This window comes from Trachurus trachurus, assembly GCF_905171665.1.
Source record: "Trachurus trachurus genome assembly, chromosome: 10".
Taxonomy (NCBI): domain Eukaryota; kingdom Metazoa; phylum Chordata; class Actinopteri; order Carangiformes; family Carangidae; genus Trachurus; species Trachurus trachurus.
In genome coordinates this window covers 20,455,103-20,477,704 of record NC_139894.1, presented here as the reverse complement: position 1 = coordinate 20,477,704, position 22,602 = coordinate 20,455,103, and the positions used below count along the sequence as shown (strand labels likewise).

Below are 22,602 nucleotides of genomic sequence, written 5' to 3'. Positions count from 1 at the left end.
TATTATATTCTCTATTTAGACTGGCTGATCTCACTGCCTCACACTTGAGGCCTTGAGCTTTCCCTTTAATTGTGTCATCTCTCTCTCTCCCTCTCTTGCCCCACTTTCTCTCATCTCCCTTCCTTCCTGCAGTTGCAGCTCTCTGTATCACAGAGTGAAGGTCAACATTGGGAGGCAGTCATCGCTTGCTGTGAATTGGGCAAGAAGAGAGCTTTTCTGTGGCCCTGCTCTGTTTGTGTTGTGTCACCACTTAATCTGCTCCCAAGCCATGTCAACAGTGTCATTAGAGTTGTGGCAGAGCTTTTTGTCTTTGTGCAGACGTTGGCCAACGATAACATTAATCATTACCAGGAAATGACTTTAAAATAGCTTCTCTCTGAAAAAGAGGAGCTTAGTGGTATACGCTTGACATCATTACAAATGAAGTTATTTACCTGCTGCAACATGATAAGGGAACATGATGCATGTCAGCATGTACTGATGTTCTAAGTAAAGAAATGCGTCTCTTTGTTGCGTGCTCACTGTTATAAACTTCAACAACAGAAAGACGATGTGAACATGAAGCTTTAATCAACAATGCTGATATTTGATTAATTGTTTTAGTCGTTTGTCAAGGATGATTTTCAATGACTCCCTGCTCCCGGCCTCTGAGATGTAATGAGTGGCTGCTCTTTTCTCTTTCTAGTATCTAAATATTTAATCTTTTGGTTTTTGACTGTTGGTTTGGAGAAAACAAGCTGTGAGAAGACTTGTCAAGTTTGGCTATGGGAACTCCTGATGGGTGTTTTGTGTTTTTTTTATGGTTTCTGACATTTTATAGACTAAACAACTCATAAGTTATTCAGTGAAATAGCCAACAGATTAGACTCAGATTAGAACAGCTTCAACTCACAATAACAGTGAGTTGAAGCCCTAGATTTCAGCATAAGTAGGATTTGGTGATGAGGAACCCTCATTGTTGTAAGTTTTGATTTATTTATTTTTAAGTGGCAGCACAAGCCCTCTGGCCACCAGACCTGAAAAGATAGCCGGGTTTCAGTGCCGAGTGTTAAAAGTTGTCTCCCCCGTCTTCTTTTCTGCTTCACTGTTTCGAGCAGCAGTCACTTCCTGTGGCTAATCATACTTTGATATGCAGTGGCACGAACCCTGGCTCCCTCCGAAATGAACAAACAAGGTGCTGGGGGGATCTTCGAGCGACCGGGGCTGTTGTTTTTTTGTCTGCTCCGGTGCGATACATTCTCCGAACGCCCACTGCTTTTTCACGGCCTCTCTTTACATTAGACTCTGGCTCCCTGTGAAGAGGAAACTTGGACACGACTCAGAGAAAGAGAAGTGTGATTTTCTTCCACTGAACTCGGAGGGAGATTTAAGGCATCCTGTTAAGCTAAGCTGGAAGGCCTAGAGGGGGCAGAGATACTCGCCAGAATGCTGACCTTGATTACATTAAAGGGACAGTTATGTGAGCCTGATTTTTTTTTTCTTCTCTGCACTCTTGCACTACTGCATGTACACGAGTGATAACTTCAACGATCAAAGGATTACCTTTATGGAATCCTGTTAGGAATTGATGTATGGTGTGATGTGAAATTTATCTTCAATCAGGCTTTGAGAAATCAATCATTTATTGATTGTAATGCTGTGGAGTTTGGATTCACTGTGTCTAGCCACTCCTTATTTTACTCCCCTTTAATTAAACCTCAGTTGATGGTGTTTCTAATAAGCCCTTTGATGGCATTATCAGATGTATTTTATGTCTGATCTGAGTGTGATGAGTCTTGATGGGTTTGGTGGTCACTGTTTAATGTCTTTGGGTTGAGAGGGCTGCGACTCTGCTCTAATGTGGTATCCAGGGTTTTATAAAGGGATGCGTGTGTGTGCACCTTGATGGCTCTTCAGTTTAATGGACAGAGCATTTCCATGCAAAGGTAATGATGCTCTGTCTCATTTTCTCCAGCAGGCGTCCAAATGGAGAAATGATGTTTTTGTAAATGACTAGCTCGAACCGTTCCCATGCTGAACCTTGTACTTTTCACACTTGGCGTGATGGAGAGCGGCTAAAGGGCTGAGATATTGAGATGGGCCTGCAGAGGGTTCGGAAATATTGAGTGCGATGAGGGGGTTTTCTCCCAGAGTAAAGGGATCCTATTGTTGCCAGGTCTGTCTGTCACTGTCATCCGCCCCTCTCTCTCTTGGATCGTTTCCCTTCCATCAGCTTGTTTTTCTCCCTTCCCCTGCTCTCCATTTTAGTACTGCAAGGATTTGAGGGAAATAGAAGGCGAGTGTCCCCGCGGGTGATGGCTTCACTTGCATGCGGTCACACAGTCCTACTGGACTGAATTGGGAATTGGCTCGCCCTGAGGCTTTGTTGTCACTCACATTCTGCCTATTGATTGTGTGGAGGCTGCAGGAGCGGGTGATATTTTCTCTCTCTCTCTCTCTGCCTCTGTGTGTGTGATTATGTTTGTGAGCACAGGGGTTGTGTGTGCGTGTGCGTGCATGTGTGTAGGGGGGAAATTGGCAGCTCTTAGTTTGTGTAGGTGAATGCAAGGACTACTTGGGTGTGAACTTTCGGAGCGTTGGCACTGGCAGTATACACACATCTCCCACACACGCTGATAAACCCACACAACAAAAGAATGTGATATGTCGTTTGTTCTATAGGTTTGACGCTGCACTTTCAGATTTTAACATTATTTCCCTCTGTCGTTCTGTTTTTTTGTTTGTTTTTCTAGGTCGAGAGATTCGTACCAGGGGAAACGATGCTGGTGAGATGACCTGCGTGACCCGACTTTCCTCAAGAGATCGTTCTCCAGTCAGCAGAGCGGAGCCGAGGCGAGCTGGTACATGGTTGGCAGGTTCACATGATGGACAGGTGATGGAGTCTTCCATCATCTTTCTTCGCCAGTGACTCAGCCTTCCAGCCCCTCCCTCTGAGGCATAAGTGTGTACCAGCGGTCCAAGGCCCCCTATTTCTCTGCCATGGTGACATAAGCAGCGCTGCAACATGAGGGAGAGCCAAAGTGAGACCGTCTCATTTCTTTCCCCTGTAGCTGCTGCAGCCGCTACCTTGTCATCGTTTGTGTTTAGCTCCATAGCAAGACTGACTCTGTTGTGAAAAACCCCTGCTCACTGTTTTCTACCTGCACCAAGACAGACTGCCCCCAAGGTGTGTTGCTGGGCCGGTGGGGCGGAGAGGCGTGGCGTGAGACGATGCTGGGATGCGTGACACGCCTCCGTCGGCTGGTCCGTCTCCTCCCCCTGCAGACCTCCCTGCTCCTCCTTTTCCTCTTTTGCACCGTCAGCGTCTTCATCTCCGCCTACTTCCTCTATGGCGTCAAGCGGGAGCTGGAGCCGTCGGGAGGGGGCGTGTCCGGGGCCGAGGGCGCGTCGGCCGACTCCGACGACCCGAGGGTCACTCCGTCCCGTCTGCTACCTCTGCGGAGCGTCTCAGGGGGCCCCGGGGTGGATCCCGGAGGGGCCCGGACAGATCCTGTGGTTCTGGTGTTTGTGGAAAGCCAGTATTCTCAACTGGGTCAGGACATCGTGGCCATTTTGGAGTCGGGCCGGTTCAGGTACCGGACTGAGATCTCCCCCGGCAAAGGGGACATGCCCACGCTGACGGACAAAGAGCGAGGGCGCTTCACACTGGTGATCTACGAGAACATTCTCAAGTACGTGAACTTGGACGCCTGGAACCGCGAGCTGCTGGACAAATACTGTGTGGAATACGGAGTGGGCATCATTGGCTTCTTCAAGGTTAGGACAACAGCACACTCCCTCTGCCTCCTTCCCTCCCTCCTTCCTCTCCCTCCTCTCCCTCCTCTCCCTTCTCTCACTCACACCTTCTGCCCTGTCCATCTGGCTGCACCGTCTCTAAGGAGATAGGATTCACAGGGTTGGAAAGACCTGCCTGGTTCAATATCACTCTGTCCCACTGCACTATTTCTCTTATGTTCTGTCTCTCTCTTGTTTTTCTTTATTCTGCGATCTGTCCTCCTTCACCGTTCTTGCCCAGTCTCTTGTTTCTCCTTCCTCATTTTCTCTCCCATTCAGTCCACACACTGCATCGTTCTCCTTCTATATCTCTTACTGTCTCTCTCCTTCTCTCCCCCTCTCTCTCTCTCTCTCTCTCTCCCAGTAATCCTTTGCTGAGCCTGTTTGCCCAAGGCCAGTTTTCAGGTCTTATGGTTTTAATCACCATCTCTGAGCCATGAAAAGAATATAGAAAGATATGTGCAGTGGAGGTGCAGAGATGTTAGGCAGTGTAGGTGAAGGTCAGGAAAGCCTGGTGGGATTTGCCATCTATTGGGAGAGGAGGAAATAGAGTGAGGGTGTGCATCCTAATAACCTGGACACACAGCAGCGCTCTGCTCTCTGAACCCAACTGTTTGCAGTAGAGCCAGGCTGATATCCACAGTTGGTAGTTTATTAGGAACATACTAGCTCACAGTACTGAAATTTATGACTTTGAGGTTTTATTGAAGCTGTTTTAAAGAGCTGTTGATTCAACTGTACATTACACGAGAGTTTCTGTTAATCTTGTCTAACCTATTTATACCAATAAATGTGGGCTAAATAACAAAAACACCCCCAACACGACAGTGGCAAGAAGTAACATCACTGCTGGGTGACATGATGTAGAAAAAAGTTGACAAATGAACTAATATTATTACTGTATTTTCAAATACACAAATGGGATTTATGGGGCCTAAGATAATAAGGGTAAAAGGATAAAAATAAAGAAAAGAAAACTATGTATGCTGTCACCACTGCCCACACACAGCTGATGGTGAAAGGACTAAGCAAAAGAGCAGGAGAAGGTGGGACTGCATATCCGTGGTCGCAGAGATGTGAGAGAGTCACAGAGTGACAAATGTGGGAGGGCAAATTTCAATGAATAATCACCGAACCCTCAGTCTTTTGAATTTTAGAGGGCGCAGCGGGAGGTTATTCATTTTGACTGCAATCTCGGAGCATGGCAGATTGAGCATAGCAGGTAGAAGCTGTCTCATGCCTTCACATCTGAGTAGGCCTGACATTCCTTATTTCACACATGATTGGAGAAATTGGGGGATTATATCCAATCCATTTCTGTCTTCATCACTCTCTGGTGTATGATGAATCTGTGTCATTCCTCTCTCTTGTTTCTTTTTCTCTGTTGACCAGGCCAATGAAAACAGTCTGCTCAGTGCACAGCTGAAGGGCTTCCCCCTCTTTCTCCACTCCAACTTGGGTCTGAAGGACTGCACGGTCAACCCCAAGTCCCCCCTGCTCTTTATCACTCGATCCGGGCAGCCCCTGCCAGGCCCTCTCCCCGGGGACGACTGGACCGTTTTCCAGTCCAACCACTCCACGTACGAGCCTGTGTTGCTGGCCAAGACCCAGTCAGCTGAGAGCATCGCATCCATGGGGCAGAACGCCGCCCTGCTCCCGTCCGTGGTGCAGGACCTGGGGCTCCACGACGGCATCCAGAGGGTCCTGTTCGGCAACAACTTGGTCTTCTGGCTGCACAAGTTGGTGTTTGTGGACGCCGTGGCCTTTCTGACGGGGAAGAGGCTCTCGTTGTCCCTGGAGCGCTACATCCTGGTGGACATAGACGACATCTTTGTGGGCAAAGAAGGCACGCGCATGAAAGTGCCCGATGTGAAGGTGAGTTTCTGTGCCCAACTTTGCTTTGGAGTGTTTGGGGGAAAGTTATGAGAATAGAAAGCTGAACCCGGTGTATTTGACAGCCGCTCCGCAGAAAAATAAAAGCCGCCTCACACATAGCATGTGCCATCCTCTGCCAGTCATACAGAAACCCCTTCTTCTCGCTCCTCTTCTCCTTTTGAATGCGTTCGTCCCAGTAGGCCGCTCAAAGCTGACAGGCCCCACTGCTCACACTGTCACAGAAGCTCCACAGCAATGAATATTTCAGGGGCCCAGACACATACAAAGAATGTTGAAAAGTTCCTGCATGCGTCCCCCTCAAGAGCAGAAAAGACCCCCCCTCACATGTGGAGGCAGAGGGTGTAAGAAAAAGTTATGGACGAAGCATCAAGGCCTCCTCACTGGCAGCGCAACAGCAAGCTTTTAGGAACAAATCACACCCTGACAAGACGGTGAAATCTGAGAGAGTGAGAGGGGAGGGTGTGCACTGGGAGTCTCATCCAGCGTGGAGATCAAATGAAACAAACACCCGAATCAGAGGAGAGCAAAATATCAAACAGAATGAAGGAGAGGAGTGAGGCAACTGGGAGTGGATGTTGGATGTTTACTGAAAGAAACTTGCAGAATGAAATATGTATGCGGGCACGCATGCGCCGGAGCATTTGCGCTTTCCTCATTAATGCAGTCATGTACCAGCGCCAGCACGTCACGTATTGACCCGCTGCTCTTCTCCTGTGACTGTTTCAGGCCCTGCTGGAGACACAGAAGGAGCTGCGCACCCATGTGCCCAACTTCACCTTCAATCTGGGCTTCTCAGGGAAATTCTTTCATGCTGGTAAGATTTGGCCTGAGAAGAAAACTTCTGCTGATGCTAAACACACGCAGAGAGAAGAAACGCTCTGATGTTGTTTAGATCCACATTATGTTATTTCTCTGTTCCATTTCTCCTCCTTCACGTCCTGACTTTTTCTGCTGCTGCTCATCTCTCTCATTCCTCGCCTCCCTCTTTCACCACTAACCCTGTTTCACCTTTTTGTTTCATTTTTATCTTTGTCTTTTGTCTCCATTCCCTCTTCACCCTTCATGTCTGTTTTTTTCCTGTTAACCTCCCTCGTCTCCTTCCCTTCCCGTCTTGACTGTCCGCCCTCTCTCTGTAAACCTCCAGGCTCCGATGAGGAGGACCTGGGAGACGACCTGCTGCTTTCCTACGTGAAGGAGTTTTGGTGGTTTCCTCACATGTGGAGCCACATGCAGCCGCATCTATTCCACAACCAGTCCGTGCTGGCCGAGCAGATGTTGCTCAACAAGAAATTTGCCATGGTGAGTCACAGGGGTCGAAGGTCAGATCACAGCTTTTTGGACGAGCGCCTCAGCCAGAGCTCTGCCTCTTGCCTCTTTTCTAATCCCTTTCTCCTCGTCCAAATAATCTCAGGCAAGGCTTTGAAGTTTATAATGGGTAAGATGCCAGTGTGGGGTGACTCAGTAACACCTGTGGTAATATCATGTGTGATCTAATACCACAGCAAACACAGCAGGTGAACCTGTTTCACGTTACAGCCAAACGCATTCATATGGTTTTAATGACAAAGTACGTCAATAACAATTGCACCACCGATCTGTTTTCATGCTGCTCATGTTGTGAGTAGTTTTCCATGCAGCAGCAGGTCACAGAGGAGTTAGTTACTTTGCTGAGGAGTTGGAGGTGTGTCGCCTGTCGCCCGCAGCTCTTCATCAAACAGCTCACTGTGGCTGCTCATTCTTGTTCAATCACACGCTTGCACAATTTTAAAATGATACACTGCCAAAAAAAAAAAATGCTGAAAATGATCGGGATTTTGTTTTGGTTTTTTTTAGATGCTTTTTTGATGAATGATCAATGTCAGCCCAATTTGTGGCATTGCATTTCCTGAGCCTGTTTCACAGTGAGAGCCAGTTGAACGCTGTGAAGCGGTAGCGTCGGCAGCAGCTTAATACAGCTCTGACTCGGTGTAAAGACGGTAACCACTGAGGCTGATGTCAGCGAGATAAAATTACACAGGATTACATGCTGCATCGTTTTCCAGTGCTTCCCTCATGCTTAAGAGAGACTGTGAATCCAGCATGGAGAGTGGTGGACTGCTAATAAAAACTGTTATAATTACCTTGAGTGCTTATTGCAGCAAACGGAAATAATGAATTGTATCCGAACAAATGTTTCCTGATGTCATTTTGCTCAGTTCCCATGTCTTTTCTTCTTCCAGGAGCATGGGATCCCCACTAACATGGGGTATGCGGTGGCACCTCATCACTCGGGCGTCTACCCCGTGCACATGCAGCTGTACGATGCCTGGAAGAAAGTGTGGGGCATCAAGGTGACGAGCACAGAGGAGTACCCACACCTGAAGCCCGCTCGCTTCCGGCGAGGTTTCATCCACAGCGGCATTAGCGTAAGACCAATTTTCATCCACCCAGGCATCCATAAGGCCTCATTATCTTGTTACCTCTGGCCTGTTGCTTTCCCTCCACTTGGCTTCTCAACATCTATTACCTTTTCTGCCAGTAATCCCTCTCAGGGTTGTCTTTCACCATCTACATATACTACCCTTGATCCATTATTTCTGTCTCTACCTCCTCCAGTTCTTTTGTTTGTATTCTTCTCAAGGCCAGCAGTTACTCGAACGTCCACCGTCCTCCACTTCTCTCCGACTCTGCTTTTCTTAAGTTTCGTGCACAAAGATGATGAGCAGAATCTCACTTTCATTTACTAGACAGTGGAGGCAACGGAAGCACTGAGAAAGCCAATCATCTCATTAGACGTGCTGGGCTGTTGTATTCTTCTGCTGTGTGGGAGATGCTAATGTTGTCAAGTCGACGCCCCTCTTGCATATGACGCCTATACCAGGCAGACCTCAGCACCGTAACAAAGATTGACATCTCCGGCAACAGCGTAGCACGTGCAGGCTCAAAACCAATCAGTGAAATGTCAACAAGAAAAAAAAAGTGAACTTTATTCAGCTTGAGGGTGGGAGCTGGTGCTGAATAACACAGAGCAAAATTAAAGTTGAATAGATTACATTTATGAGGTTCAAAAGAAGGGAAAATCCTTATCTGTTTCTTTCCCAGGTTGACCTTCAGCTCTGATAGGAAACAGTGCAGCCTCAGTCCGGCTCCTTTGTAGTGCTGGCATTCAGTCGGCCCTGTGTGGTTTCAGCGCTCTGTTCCTGTCCTTGAGATAGTGCAGTCTGAATGGACAGTTTCCACTGCTTACTGATGATTGATATTCACTTCTACAAACACTCCAAACTGTAAACGCATTTCCATGAATTTCCATATAGACTCAGAGTGAATAAGAGGTTTGCTTTGGCTAGATGAGCTGCATAATATGAATGTTATTGAAAGCAAACAATGTGTGGAGTAACTGCCTGGAGCACTGACAGCCCGGCTCCTCTCTCAGCAGAGGGCTGATGGTGTCTGTGTTGTGTTTATTTGAGAATACATTTCTTTGTGATTCTTTTTTTTTTCTTTTTCCTTTCTTCTTCTGCAATTTTGATTTTGGTGAATTTGTGCTTGTTTGTATCACAGGTGCTGCCCAGGCAAACATGCGGCCTTTTCACACACACAATCTTCTACAAAGACTACCCTGGCAGTCCCAATGAGCTGGACAAACTCATCAATGGAGGAGAACTCTTCCTCACCGTTCTGCTGAACCCTGTGAGTCAAATACACAAACATGCGGCGCCGCTTTTGTCTTGCACACTTGGAAATCCATTTAACTGGTGGTGTAAATTTAAATTTAAATGAGGGATGGGAAAATGGCTTGTCAGTGACTCACGCAGTCATGTCTGCGTTGTACCATCTCTTTTAAATCTATTGTGAATGCTTCTTTTATTGGACCCGTAAATGCATTCTGTAAAAAAAAAATAAAAGAATAAAATCCTTTTATTTGTCAACATGTTTTGTTGTCTGACGATGAAAAAGGGTTATTTTTACTATTACCATATGTGCAACAAATGTCACCCTGAAGATAATTGTGTTCTTCTCTGTCTGTCTTTCTTTTTAAAAACGTGTTTTCAGTAGCTTAACAAGGACGCTGTCCAAATGTAGTCAAGTCAAATTTTGCAACAAATGTTTTTATGACCCAATTATTTTTGTGATTGGCTCATTGTTTAATTTATGAAATAATCAGAATATAGTGAAAAATATTAATCATAACTCTCTTGAGCTCAAGCTGAACATCTTCCAGTGACTTGTTTTATCTTGTCAACAGTAAAAATGTAGTTTGCACTTTAGAAGCTACATTTTCTTTTTTATCCGACTAATCAGCAAATTGACAAATTGTTTGAGTCTGCAGAAGTTCATATCGTAGCACATGTATCTAAGTGACGTGCCCCCCGTGTGTGTCCATCTCTAATGTAGACCATATGCTCTCTCTGCTTGTTCCCTCCACACACAGATCAGCATCTTCATGACCCACCTGTCCAACTACGGAAACGACCGCCTGGGCCTGTACACCTTTAAGAGCCTGTTGATGTTCGTCCAGACTTGGACCAATTTGAAGATGCAGACCCTGCCTCCTATCCAGCTGGCTCAGAAGTACTTCAGCCTGTTCCCCTCCGAGAGGGATCCCCTGTGGCAGGTGAGAAGAAACGTCTGATCACCATCATATTTATTAATATATTAACTGTATCACATTTTTTTTTATTTTTCTAGCCAAAGGTTGCATTTGGTAGTATTTTTTCTGACAGCATATATTCGAGTAATGGAAAACTGCAATAACAACACAGTATAGCTGTGAGTGGTGCTGCAAAAGAACACCTTGTTGTGACATGTTTATTAGCGTCCCCTTTAAAATATGTCATTAAACAGCAGCAGCTTGAATCCTTTGCATACATACCATACACAGACACGTGTGTGTGTGTGTGTGTGTGTGTGTGTGTGTGTGTGTGTGTGTGTGTGTGTGTGTGTGTGTGTGTGTGTGTGTGTGTGTGTGTGTGTGTGTGTGTGTGTGTGTGTGTGTGTGTGTGTGTGTGTGTGTGTGTGGTGGTGAACAGCACACTGCATTGTTGCTGGACCTGGATGTTGTTACCATCCTAAAGGGTTTAAGGTATCCTCTTTGTTGTTGTGCCCAGAGAACATTTCTAGTAAACAAAGGTCAACGCTGCTTTCTCTTGTATTCTTTAATCTACATATTTGTCAGAGTTTTGTTTGAACCGCACTTAAAATAAAGTATTGTTTATCTCTCCGTGGCTACAGGATCCCTGTGAGGACAAAAGACACAAGGACATCTGGTCCAAAGAGAAAACATGTGACCGCTTCCCCAAACTGCTTGTCATCGGGCCTCAAAAGACAGGTGAGGCGTAGTGCTTCAGCGCCCCCTACAGGACAGAGGCGGAAGTCAACATAAGGCTTCTCATTCAGTTCAGACCGCAAGTGGCGTGTGGTATTCCCAGTGGATTGGATGCAGTTGCGACTATTTCCTTGAACAATGAAGCACTCGTAACTGTGTTGTCGCCACTGTGCTCACACTCCCCCCCTTTACTCACCACTCGTCTTCCCTTTGCCATCGCAGGTACAACAGCCCTGTACCTGTTTCTGGGTATGCACCCTGACCTGACCAGTAACTACCCCAGCAAGGAGACGTTCGAGGAGATCCAGTTCTTCAACGGACACAACTACCACAGAGGCATCGACTGGTAAGAAACCTCCCAGGCACTCCAGTGTTTAGTGGTGTGGCAGTAAGCAATCAACTACACCCACCAAGTGTAGTTATGATGAGAAATGTTCCCATTACGCTATTAATATTCATATTGTTTCCCCTGGTTTGACCGACCATTACATTTGGAGACTTCAGTTAACATCTTCATTAAGTTTGTGACCATTAATGTTTATCATTCCTCCATATAACCTGATGGCACTGCAGCTAACAAATCTTGCCTCCTCTGATCAGCAGTAAGATTTGAACATTTCTAATTAGCGTAATGTCAGTAGTGTGTGTGGAACAGATACACTGTGACTGAGTGCAATGAATAATGGTCATTGTATCCCCAATTAATGTGTATTTAGCAAATTGCCGCTGCAACTTCTCTGTGGGAAACCCCTTGATCCAGAATCATGTTTTTTACATATCTGTACATGTTGTGCGAAAATGTTAAAATATAAAAATGTAAAATAACAGTTGGAAAGATAGTTAATATAGACTTATTCTGAGAGTTAATCAGCTTCTTTTTAAAGAATTGACACCATACCGCATTTCGTCCACTTTATTCCTGACAGTCCTGAGAGTGAGACATGCAACACCTCTTTAGTTAGACATCCACTATTTTGAGTTTCCTGTAGGTTTAATTGATTTGAAACCTGCATCAGTGACAAACTTCACACATCACAGCACCTGAAAAGAGTCCAACACAAAATTCACTTGGCAGGCAAGAGTGTTCTGTGAGTGGGCTGCACAAATATTAACATTGTACACTGTTGCTAGATATATTTTGTGTGTGTGCGGTGCCAAGCTGTTGCACATGGCCGATCACCCACACAGGGAACAGAGAAATTATCCTTATCTGCAGAGAGCAAATTGGACCAGATACACTGTGGCAGCTTGTAATGCTTTGTATGTTTGTGTTTGCTGTGTGCATTAGGTATATGGAGTACTTCCCTCTGCCCTCCAACACCAGTTCAGACTACTACTTTGAGAAGAGTGCCAACTACTTTGACTCTGAGGTGGCTGCTCAGAGGGCTGCAGCTCTCCTGCCCAAAGCCAAGATCGTCACCATCCTCATCAACCCAGCAGACAGAGCTTACTCTTGGTACCAGGTCTGTCTTCATCCCACCCAAACCAGATGAATAGCATGGAATCTAGAGTGTGTTGTGTTATCTAAGCAAACAGTGTACAGTGCAACATCATCGATCTTCTTCATCTCCGTCTGCCCACAGCACCAAAGAGCCCACGACGATCCGGTGGCGCTGAAGTACTCCTTCCATGACGTCATCACCGCAAGCCACGACGCTCCAGTCAAACTACGGGTCCTCCAGAATCGCTGTCTGGTGCCAGGCTGGTACGCCATCCACCTGGAGCGCTGGCTCAACTTCTACCACTCCAGCCAGGTACCGTGTGTTTACATGCACATAGCAAAGTTTGGGGTGAACGAGGCGCCTATTCTTCTCATGGCAAGTTCTTTAGATGCACCTGAGTGTGAGGGATGGGATTTCAACTATCACGAAATGTGATATTATAATTATTAGTTGTGGTTGGTTGTTGTTGTTTTTTTTTTGTTTTTTTTTACCATTCTTTACCAAAGAAACCTACCTTTCAGCTGAACAGTTAATGTATGAGTTGAGGTGTTAAATGAGCTGTAACTAGTACTTAAATTGAACGATTTTGAGCTGATAATGAACTCATTTCAGACTGTAGTGAATCTGATACTAATTTGAGGTTGTTTGTTTCATATGTTATTTATACACGTATGTTTCTGCACTTACACGTGGTACTGCTTGTGTCTTACACAGTTGTTAGTCTTAGATGGACAAATGCTGAAGACTGAGCCCGCCTCAGTCATGGATAAAATCCAGAAGTTTTTGAGCCTCGCGAACGTCATCAACTACCACAAGATCCTTGCGTGAGTATCCTCCTTCACTTTACATCACTCACGGTCTCAGCTGCCAGATTTTAAAAATTCATTTACAGATCTATTTAAACCTGTGGAAACCACAGAGTATTTGGACCCTGATGCCTTTTACCACATACTGTATCTGGATCCAAGAAAGTTTAGTTTCATGTTTGTATCGGATCAGATTAGTCATCTACACCTTCACCCAAGTCTCTTCAATCTAATCATCAGTATTTCTTCGTGTGCAGGTTTGATCCTAAGAAAGGTTTCTGGTGTCAGCTGCTGGAGGGTGGGAAGACAAAGTGTTTGGGAAAGAGTAAAGGGCGCAGGTACCCTGACATGGACGCTGAGGTATGATCTTTTGCAAGATTCATGTTTTCTGCTGATGTTTGACCTGCATACTGTAGTTTCTTTGGCTTTACTTTTTTGATGACAATTCTTTAAATGTAATTTTGTCTTATATCTCTGTCTCCTAAAGTCCCAGGGGTTCCTCAGGGAATACTATAGGGATCACAACATCGAGCTGTCGAAGCTGCTCTACAGGATGGGTCAGCCGCTGCCCAGCTGGCTCCGAGAGGAACTGGTCCACACCAGGTAGCAGCACCACAAACGGGAAACCACAGCTCTACACACTGAACCACTGCTCCACCCTCTGCTGGGGGACACCGGCCAACAGGCCCGAAACGCCGAAGATCCCACGTAGTTTTGAAAAAAACTGAAATATATTGAGGATGGGATGCCCAACTAGAACTCAACTGTGATATTCCCAAATGAGCAGGGCGACAGTGGATGGTGAGAACCAAAAGAGCAGAGATGCTTCCAGCAGCAGATAGCTGTCCCCTCTCTTCCTGGGGTTTGAGATGCCATTTCTCTGGCAATGGCCTCCACTGTGCCCTTGAGGAGGAGGAGGAGGAGGAGGAGGAGGAGGGAAGGCTCAGTGATGCACAGGAGGGACCCTCAGTGTTTGATAATCACACCCCTGCTCTTGTTAATCAGACCTCCTCTTCTTCGCATGAACTTCATCTTGAAAATCAAAGAAAGGAACAAAAAAAAGAGTCTGAAGCTCGAGCAGGCGTCACACTTTCAGCTCCGGAAAACGGGTGAAAAAGGACAAACGCAACATCACCTGTGTCTCCAGCTGTGAGCCGAGGTGTTTGGAGCACGTTGAAACAGGCAACATGATACTGACTGAATGGATGACAGCCTGATTGACTAGAGAGACATTGACTGCAAATGCCTTTGATATATATATATATAAATATACATATATATATATACATACACATGTATATATGTGTGTGTGTGTGTTTTTATGAGAGGAGAACGGGACATCTGGCATCTTGACTCAGGCTGCATGTTGTAGCCTTACTTGATTAGGCCTTGGTAGAATCTAGTTATCACATTTACAAGTGCCAGGACAGGATCTCATTAAACTATTACCACGTGGACTTTTGAGGGGTTTTTGTTTTTTGTTTTTTTAAGAAGGTTTTATTTGTTTATTTTACTTGGATTCTGTTTTAACATTTCTGTAATGTTGATGGCAATGCATTGTGTAGAATGTACCAAAACTAAACTCATTAGCTCAGTTGTCTCATACAAGGCCAGGTGTATGGTTCAGTTAGTCAAACTGTTTGGCTCGGCCTCCCCTGTAGTCAGCACCATAACCCAGTGAACTGACTGAAGCAGGAGTGGTAGGATAGATGTTTGAAAGCACAATATTTAAGGCACTCGAGCGAACGTCGATTCTGAGCATACAGGTTACTGGAAAGCACACTAACAAAACGGCTCCCTACTGCAAATCTGTGAAGAAGATCATAAGCTAGCTACTGTATGTTTAATGAAACACGCTGGTTCAAGAGATTCAGATGGTGTACAGAACAAGATTGTGCATTTCAAAGATCTGTTTTCAGCATTGGACTTTTTTTTTCCTTTTCGGTCAGAACTGTATATTTTGTCTCATATTTTGTTTCATTTCATTTACTAGATGAGTTGTTTTAAGTTTGGGGCGGGCGGAATGGCGGAGTGGGGGGGTTGGGTTGGGGTGGGGGGCTGTCTCTGGGAGAAACATGTAAAGTTGCCAGGCAAGCCAACAGTATGCCCATACAGACGTTCGGTTGTCGGTCGAGGCGTTACCACTGCAACTAGATGTCAAGCATAGATAACAAAAAGCTGCTCTTATTGCAATAGTTTTGTACAATGTTCTGATGTGATAACAATGCACATGTTGGTCCTTTTATTTCCTGACTTTGTAATGTACATAATAAGCAACCCTCGGTAGACCTAAATTATTGAATGTGTTTGGGTTTACACTCTCCATCAGCCCATTCCTATGGTGTGAAATGTCAGTGCTGTTCTGAGGGGAGTTTGGATCATTTCATTGTGCGGAGATGTGTCGCTAAGATTGTTTCCTCTCATGTCCTCTCACTGCCAACTATTGTACAGAGGTACTGAGTCTCTCCATATAAAGTATTAAGTGATAACACATAACAGCAACGATGGTACTAATCTCCTGGACTGTATGATAAAGATTTGTAATTGTTGTCAATAATTTTTACAGTGTAACTAATATTGTCGGTGCTTTTTAATTTGCAAATAAAACACCACTGTATTTTTCAGTAGTTGGACCTTTCTTTCCATTTTTTTCGCAGTCACATTTTGAGCAAATTTACAGCTATTGAACAATATGGATCTGACTGTCCACTCCAAACAAGAAAGCTGACAGGACGATGGTGGTGTCTGTGCTTTGGGGCAGAGATTTCTAGAAATCTGACAGCTTCTTGATTTTTGCTTCACTGCTTCGCTTCTGGTTTCACTTCATGCAGAGATACTTTTGAGAGGAAATTAACCTAAATCTCAAAATCACACAGCATTGACCTGTTCAACAACAAAATATACTTAGATTTTTTAAATAAATGTATTCTTCCACTGGTTAACACAACCTAGAACATAACCTGTGGCTCATGCTTGTTTGTTATAATTCTAGCAAACACTTGAATCCTCTGTTGATCCAGGAAGTGATCAGAGACCAAATAAAGCCTGAAGGCTGCAAAATCTTAGAAAATTAATGTTAAATTAATTAACCATAATTCACAGATTCTAATGGTTATAACTGAAATAGTTAAGTTTTACTCATGAAAAACATTTTAAGAGCTTAATCACTGTCAGCATTACAGGAAGTGGAGCTTCTACTGTTTGCTTAATTCGTATCCCTGTAAAACACTTTTGGCACTAAATATCATTAAATGTGTCAAAGAGAGACAAATAAAGTGATAGTCTACGTATAAACTTGACTAACTTAAGAATGCATCACACGTCTCAACAATCTAAACAATGAATTAATTAAATAATGTGTAGGCTAATATTTTTAAAGCTACCTGTACAAGTACATTGTTACCATTATATTATTACTATACACCCAACATTATGATGAAATACAGGTTGTAAATAAAAACTTGCTCCTTTCACAGATGTCTGCCTCTGTCAACAAGTGATGGTGTTTTATTCTGACCAATCAGAAGTCACGCCCGCTCACAGCTCCACTGAGCCAACCCACAGGCCTTTAAAAAGGAGGGACTTTCCACAACCCTTCACCTTTCTTAGGAACCTGTCTGGTGCTTGTTCCTCATTTTCAGGGCATTTATCCTGCGACCCATCCGACTTTGACCATTTTGTTATTCTGACCAAGCAGAGAGAGAAGAATGGCCCACAATCCCGAAGATGCACCCCTGGGCAGAGGAAGTGTGTCCAGTGAGGAGGTCCTGCTCCCCCCTGCAGCGCCCAGAGGGTAAGAAGGATCCTATATATTAACATCATCTTCATAACAACAGCTGTTTGCTCAGAACTAGCCCCATTTTTCTGTTATGCAAAGAATGTGCATCGTTTTTTTTTATTGTTTTTGTTTTTTTGATAAGCTGAGTTGACTTTAAAATGAAATTTAAAAATCACAAATATTCTTTAAGCACCTGATGTTAGTAGTTTAATAACTACTTTTTTCAACCAATGACTAACACTGCATATATTTGTGTTATATTTTCTTTTTATTCTAAATAACATGAACTTAAAGGTTATAGAATAATGAGTAATTGTGTTATTCTGTTGAATCTACTTATATGTTTGAAACATTTTTTCTTTCAGTATAAACTTAAAAGTATCCTGATGAACCTGAACATCCACTTCCCCTTTGCACTAGGGGAAAGTGTCTGCCTAGTAACTAATGACGGCATCCAATAATAAACTGAGAAAAAATTATTCTTTTATATCAGTGTTCATTATTAGGCATTAGATATATTAATAATTGTTATGACTTGACAATATCTCCAACTTATGTATTTGTGAAAAAAACTAATTGGACAGGTACGTAGGTGGATAAATAAACCAACGATTACCATATTGTTTCTATAGATGTTGATTTTATGATTTTAAAGTTCTTCTTTTGAAACAACAGATCTACTTCACTTATTAAAGAATAACTAATGCATTGTTTACAAACTGAGCACAGAAATATTTGTTTTCTTGGGCTGAAGTTTGACTTTTCATTTAAGCAAAGCTGTTTATAAAACAAATGAATGACAGTTATTGTGGCTTTGCACTTTTTTATGGAAGAAAAATCAACAGTTTACACATCTGAAGATGATCTGAGTCTCAACAGGCTGTGCACTTCCTTGTATCAGTGGTAGAAACTTCTGCCTAGTAACTAGTGACGCTTACATTCTATTGGCTGTTTATTAAAAAAAATACTGCGTATGTTTCTCAGACCTTTTATTATTATTTTCTGAAACATAATACAACCTGATTGTGTTTATGTTCCCATATGGCCACTTTTTGTTTCGTGTGTGCCGGACTTTCTGATATCAGTAGCAAAACAAATCAGCCAGTGCTTTGAAAATTCCACACCACACTTTTGGAAACCCCCCTCAGGTCACATTAATACCATGAATTTTAAAGTTAAGTTAAAATCCCCCCTCCCACTTCTTATCACCTCTCCTCAACAAGTGACATTTCTCTCTCTGTCTCTGTCTCAGGAGCTCCAACAGCCGGGCTGTGAAGATCGCAGGCCTGACCACCCTGGCCTGTCTGCTGCTGGCCAGCCAGGTCTTCACTGCCTACACGGTGTTCAACCAGAAACAGCAGATTCACAGTCTGCAGAAGAACTCTGAGAAAATGAGCAGACAGCTGACCCGCTCGTCCCAAGGTAAAAGAAGACATTAAGGTCCTAATGAGGTGAAGGAGGAGGAGGAGGAGGAAGAGGAGGGGGAGGGGGCTGGAGGGGTGGACAAGGAAGTGAGAGTTTACTTTTACGGAACTTGATTTGAAAATCGGACATTGGTGATTAAGTTTCACTGGTGATTCAGAGGGGGGGAAATACGCTGTGTGATGTAAAACTTAATATCAAATGATTCCAAGCTGTTTCATATAGAGTTCCCATATTACACTAATATCTATTGTTCCTGTGATTAAAAAAAAAAGCATCTGTTAAAACAGTTCTCAATGTGTCATCCTTTTTTATTTATATATATTTTTTAAATCAAGTAATGAACTAACTTTTTGGTTTGTTCAGGTGCATCTTCAGTGAGGATGCCCATGTCCATGAACAGCCTGCCTCTGCTGATGGATTACACTTTGGATGACGACTCAAAGACAAGAAAGACCCCCCTGACCGTGAGTTCAGCAGAAAGATTTTTCCATTTAATTGCATCCAAGGGGCCTCTGACCTGTTGAAGGCCAAAACCATTGTCCTGGATGGGGTGTAATTGTTGCTTTAGTAGTTGTACCATATATCTAAATAAATGCTGAATAACTTGACTTCTCTGTGCCCCCTCCCTTCAGAAACTGCAGGACACTGCCATTGTGAGTGTGGAGCAGCAGCTGAAGGATCTCCTGCTGGTATGTTTGCTCTCAGTGTGTTGTGCGCACCCTTACGTTGCTGATGTTGTGTATCGATGCGGTTTAACTCTGGTCTGGCTTTGATCAGGACTCCCAGCTGCCACATTTCAACGAGACCTTCCAGGCCAACCTGAAGAACCTGAAGCAGCAGATGAACGAGAGCGAGGAGTGGAAGGTGAAGCCTCACGCTCATCTAAATGCAAAGCAATAAGATTAATAGAGAAATTAATAAAGTTGAATTATCTTGTCATTTTGTTCTCTGCAGAGCCTGGAGTCCTGGATGCGCAACTGGCTGATCTTCCAGATGGCCCAGCAGAAGCCTGCAACCCCCACATCTGAGCCAGGTGACTGTGACTTTCTTTCCTTAACATTTCGGTGTTGAGCTGATGTTCATATCCAGACTGTTCAGACTGACAAACTGGCTTATTTACATCACATCAAACTTACAATTAATTCTTAATGCAATTCTCTTGTTTTAACATGCAAAATAACTCAGTCCATGCAGCATTGTCACAAATGAATTGATGACTGTTTTGATATTTTTGTGAAAAACTTACTGTCTCAAGAAAAAGAGAGAACTGCAAAAATTGTAGAGTAGGGTTAGGGTTCATATTCACATTATTGCTTCTTCTGAGGAAAGCAAAATGAAAAAGCATGGAACTATTAGTGTGCATAGCACAGTAAAAGTCATTGTTACAGATGCCACGTCACCTTGAGCAGCACCTGTTGAGCAGCTCCACCCAAGCTGAGGCCACAATTGTTACTCCTCTCCCTCTCTCCCTCGTCCTCTGTGCGCTCCCTCCTTCCTGTCATACCACACATTTGTTCAGACATAACGTCCTCTCACAAAGTTGTGCTTATATGAGGCCTGACTCTGCTTCATGGTCAACACTTCCACACATATTTGTGAACAATGAAAGTTTGTACAACACAATGAAAAATGCACACATATTTGTTATGTGTGCATCTCTCATTGTATTTGTACAAACTTTTACAAACAGAGCCTGCTTTAATAGTGCTGAGAATAACACCTCTGATGTGTAAATTGCATCTAATGGACGGAGAGAATCTGTAGGAAAATATTTGTTTTCATTTCAAAATTAACAATGACATACCAGATATTACTTTCACTACTGCCTTTGGGTTTAAGTAACAATTACAAGAGCTGTTTTCAACTTATAGAGGGTAAAACTTTCTCATCCAGGTGTGCTCTCCTGTACACATGATTGAACTTACAGAGGTTTTAAAGGTACAGCTTGATGACTCAAGGGCCAAGATCAATAACCAGCCACTCAGTATTTATTGATTTCTGTCTTTTTCTTCATTGCTGTTCATTCTTCATTGTTACTTTTGTGCCAACATTGATGATTAATACCAAACAGGTCACTAATGCATCAATGCTCCCTCCTCTTTTCTTTCTCAGTCACTGTGATCAAGACCAAATGCCAGAGGGAGCTTTCTGGACCCGGCAAGATCGGTTCCTACAAGCCCCAGTGTGACAAGCAGGGCAACTACCTGCCCATGCAGTGCTGGTACCCCACCGGCTACTGCTGGTGCGTGGACCAGGACGGCAATGTCATTGAAGGCACCACCATGCGTGGCCGCCCAGACTGCCAGAGAGGTGCAGGTGGGTAGATTAAAGGACTTTGATTCAACTCTCCCATCTGTTGCTTTTCATTCAAGGCTTTCCTGAGCGATGAAAGGAACTCACAGTAATTACCTCTTCTTCTTTTTTTTCCTCTTCAGCTCCTCGCCGCATGATGCTCACACCCAGGCTGATGCAGAAGACCATCGCTCTTGATGGTGAGAGCCTCAAACACTCCTAGATCCTTGACAAGATCAGATTTTCATTTATTCTCAAGCATTTGCTGGTTGCTACACATTTTAATTTGTGTTTTTCTTTTTCTTTTTTCAGATCAGTGAAACAGATTAAGCACAATCTAAATCAAAGTGTTTCCTCTCATCATGTAATCTTAGCAGGCATTTTAAGATGGATGCAGACCCACTCTCAGACATCACTCTTTCTTACCTGTAACCTGTTGATTTCTGCTGCTCTGCTAGCTGCTTAAAATTAAATCAATATAGGCCTGTTACACTGTAATGCATTTATTCTTTGCTGTTTTTGTCCTTTGCGACAGAATGATTTTGGGGTGTTCTCAGTTACTGTAGATATTCACATATAGCTACAGTATATTAAAGTATGTGAGTGTTTGTGCAGAGTGCCTTAAGGGTCGGTTCACTGTAAAACCCAAAAACAACAACAGCAGTCAAGGATCTAGACATGGAGGTAGCTCTGGTTTGAAATGACCAGGTTTTAAGACAGTATCTCTAGTTTTGTTTATCGTGTTGAGAGTATTAAAAATTAACCTTTAAAATGATATGCAGCCAAGACTCTCTCAAGAAACAATGTCCCCTGTTACTCTTTTACTCCACAGACCTCACAGTGGGCAGTTTCCATGGGCACAATATCCAATAAAACTATTAACAAATAAAATCTGTGCACAGTGTGTTCTGTGGATTATTCAGAGTAATGAGGAAAGTATTTGTTGAAGAAGTGTTTAAATGAGTAAATGTTCTTCAGTGGTCATAGAACTGAAACCCTCTGCATGGTTAGATGAGATTAGAGAGAGGTGAGTCAGTTTAGCTTTGTTTCGTTTTTTTGCAACTTGGGTGAACCGACTCTCTAAAGGAAGTGCCAGTGACTTTTCTGTTTGTACAGAAAGTTGAATAAAGTTTTCCTAACAAGACTGTTTACTTTACATGTGTTCAACTCCAGTCATGTTGTCTTGAGATGGCACGTTTGTCAAAGCTATAGACTAAACAAGGCTTAAATAAAATTGAAGCTTATTAGATGCAATGAAGCTGCTCACTCAGTTTCTGTCTTTCAAGTTTCCTATTCATCTATTAATTTCTTCTATCCACACACATGTTTTCAGATTGTCATGACTGAGAGACAAAAGATGCAAAGCCAACAAGCTGGCAGTTTCAAATGAGGCCATGCTTGTCATTAAATAATCATCACATTAAATTAACAGGATCTGAGAGGCAAAACAGAAAACCATGTTGGTTTCTGTCCCAGCTGAAGCCCTCAGTGGCGTCTTCACAGTCCTCAGAGCTGCTGGTGGGAACATCGTGTTAGTCGCTCACACTCGAGGGATGCAGATCTGCCAGCTTCATTTAGACCGATGGAGAAGTGTTGATTCCTCTTGCTCTCCCCTGGGCTGATGGCAGACAAAGATCACACTAGTAGGAATATTTTAAGGGGGGGGGGGTTCAGTCCTGCATGGCGGACATACTGTACATTATGTCCCAAAACACTGGAAGTGTGAGGGAAAACAAGGGAAGCGTCAGCAGCACAGAAGCAGGAAAACAGCAGACACTGAAGCCATACACAGATAAGTGATAAGGTCATCTACAGGTTAAGTGTGTGAGTGGAGTTAGTAGGATTCATTTTAAGTGGGTTTTAGTTTTTGTAGCTTTTAATAAC

General features: G+C 43.7%; 2 protein-coding genes across 2 annotated transcripts in view; both read left to right on the top strand.

The window, feature by feature from the left end:
- The window catches only part of ndst1a (N-deacetylase/N-sulfotransferase (heparan glucosaminyl) 1a), a 39,966-nt gene extending 24,128 nt beyond the window's left edge, over positions 1 to 15,838 (top strand). Inside the window, exons 2-15 of the mRNA XM_083981305.1 lie at positions 2,733 to 3,756; positions 5,167 to 5,649; positions 6,397 to 6,484; positions 6,815 to 6,969; positions 7,890 to 8,075; positions 9,211 to 9,339; positions 10,082 to 10,264; positions 10,882 to 10,978; positions 11,198 to 11,321; positions 12,264 to 12,438; positions 12,559 to 12,729; positions 13,132 to 13,241; positions 13,481 to 13,583; positions 13,711 to 15,838. Of these exons, the coding sequence (XP_083837431.1) occupies positions 3,211 to 3,756; positions 5,167 to 5,649; positions 6,397 to 6,484; positions 6,815 to 6,969; positions 7,890 to 8,075; positions 9,211 to 9,339; positions 10,082 to 10,264; positions 10,882 to 10,978; positions 11,198 to 11,321; positions 12,264 to 12,438; positions 12,559 to 12,729; positions 13,132 to 13,241; positions 13,481 to 13,583; positions 13,711 to 13,830 (2,670 nt within the window). The 5' untranslated portion in view covers positions 2,733 to 3,210 and the 3' untranslated portion in view covers positions 13,831 to 15,838. The remainder of the gene's footprint in view (positions 1 to 2,732; positions 3,757 to 5,166; positions 5,650 to 6,396; positions 6,485 to 6,814; positions 6,970 to 7,889; positions 8,076 to 9,210; positions 9,340 to 10,081; positions 10,265 to 10,881; positions 10,979 to 11,197; positions 11,322 to 12,263; positions 12,439 to 12,558; positions 12,730 to 13,131; positions 13,242 to 13,480; positions 13,584 to 13,710) is intronic.
- A 974-nt stretch (positions 15,839 to 16,812) lies between these two features.
- Positions 16,813 to 21,862, top strand: cd74a (CD74 molecule, major histocompatibility complex, class II invariant chain a). The gene is made up of 9 exons (XM_083980852.1): positions 16,813 to 17,016; positions 18,254 to 18,423; positions 18,790 to 18,890; positions 19,059 to 19,115; positions 19,204 to 19,290; positions 19,381 to 19,459; positions 20,539 to 20,742; positions 20,862 to 20,918; positions 21,031 to 21,862. The coding sequence occupies exons 1-9, from the start codon at positions 16,931 to 16,933 to the stop codon at positions 21,036 to 21,038; spliced, it is 849 nt and encodes a 282-aa protein (XP_083836978.1). The 5' UTR covers positions 16,813 to 16,930; the 3' UTR covers positions 21,039 to 21,862.
- Positions 21,863 to 22,602: the final 740 nt, after the last annotated feature.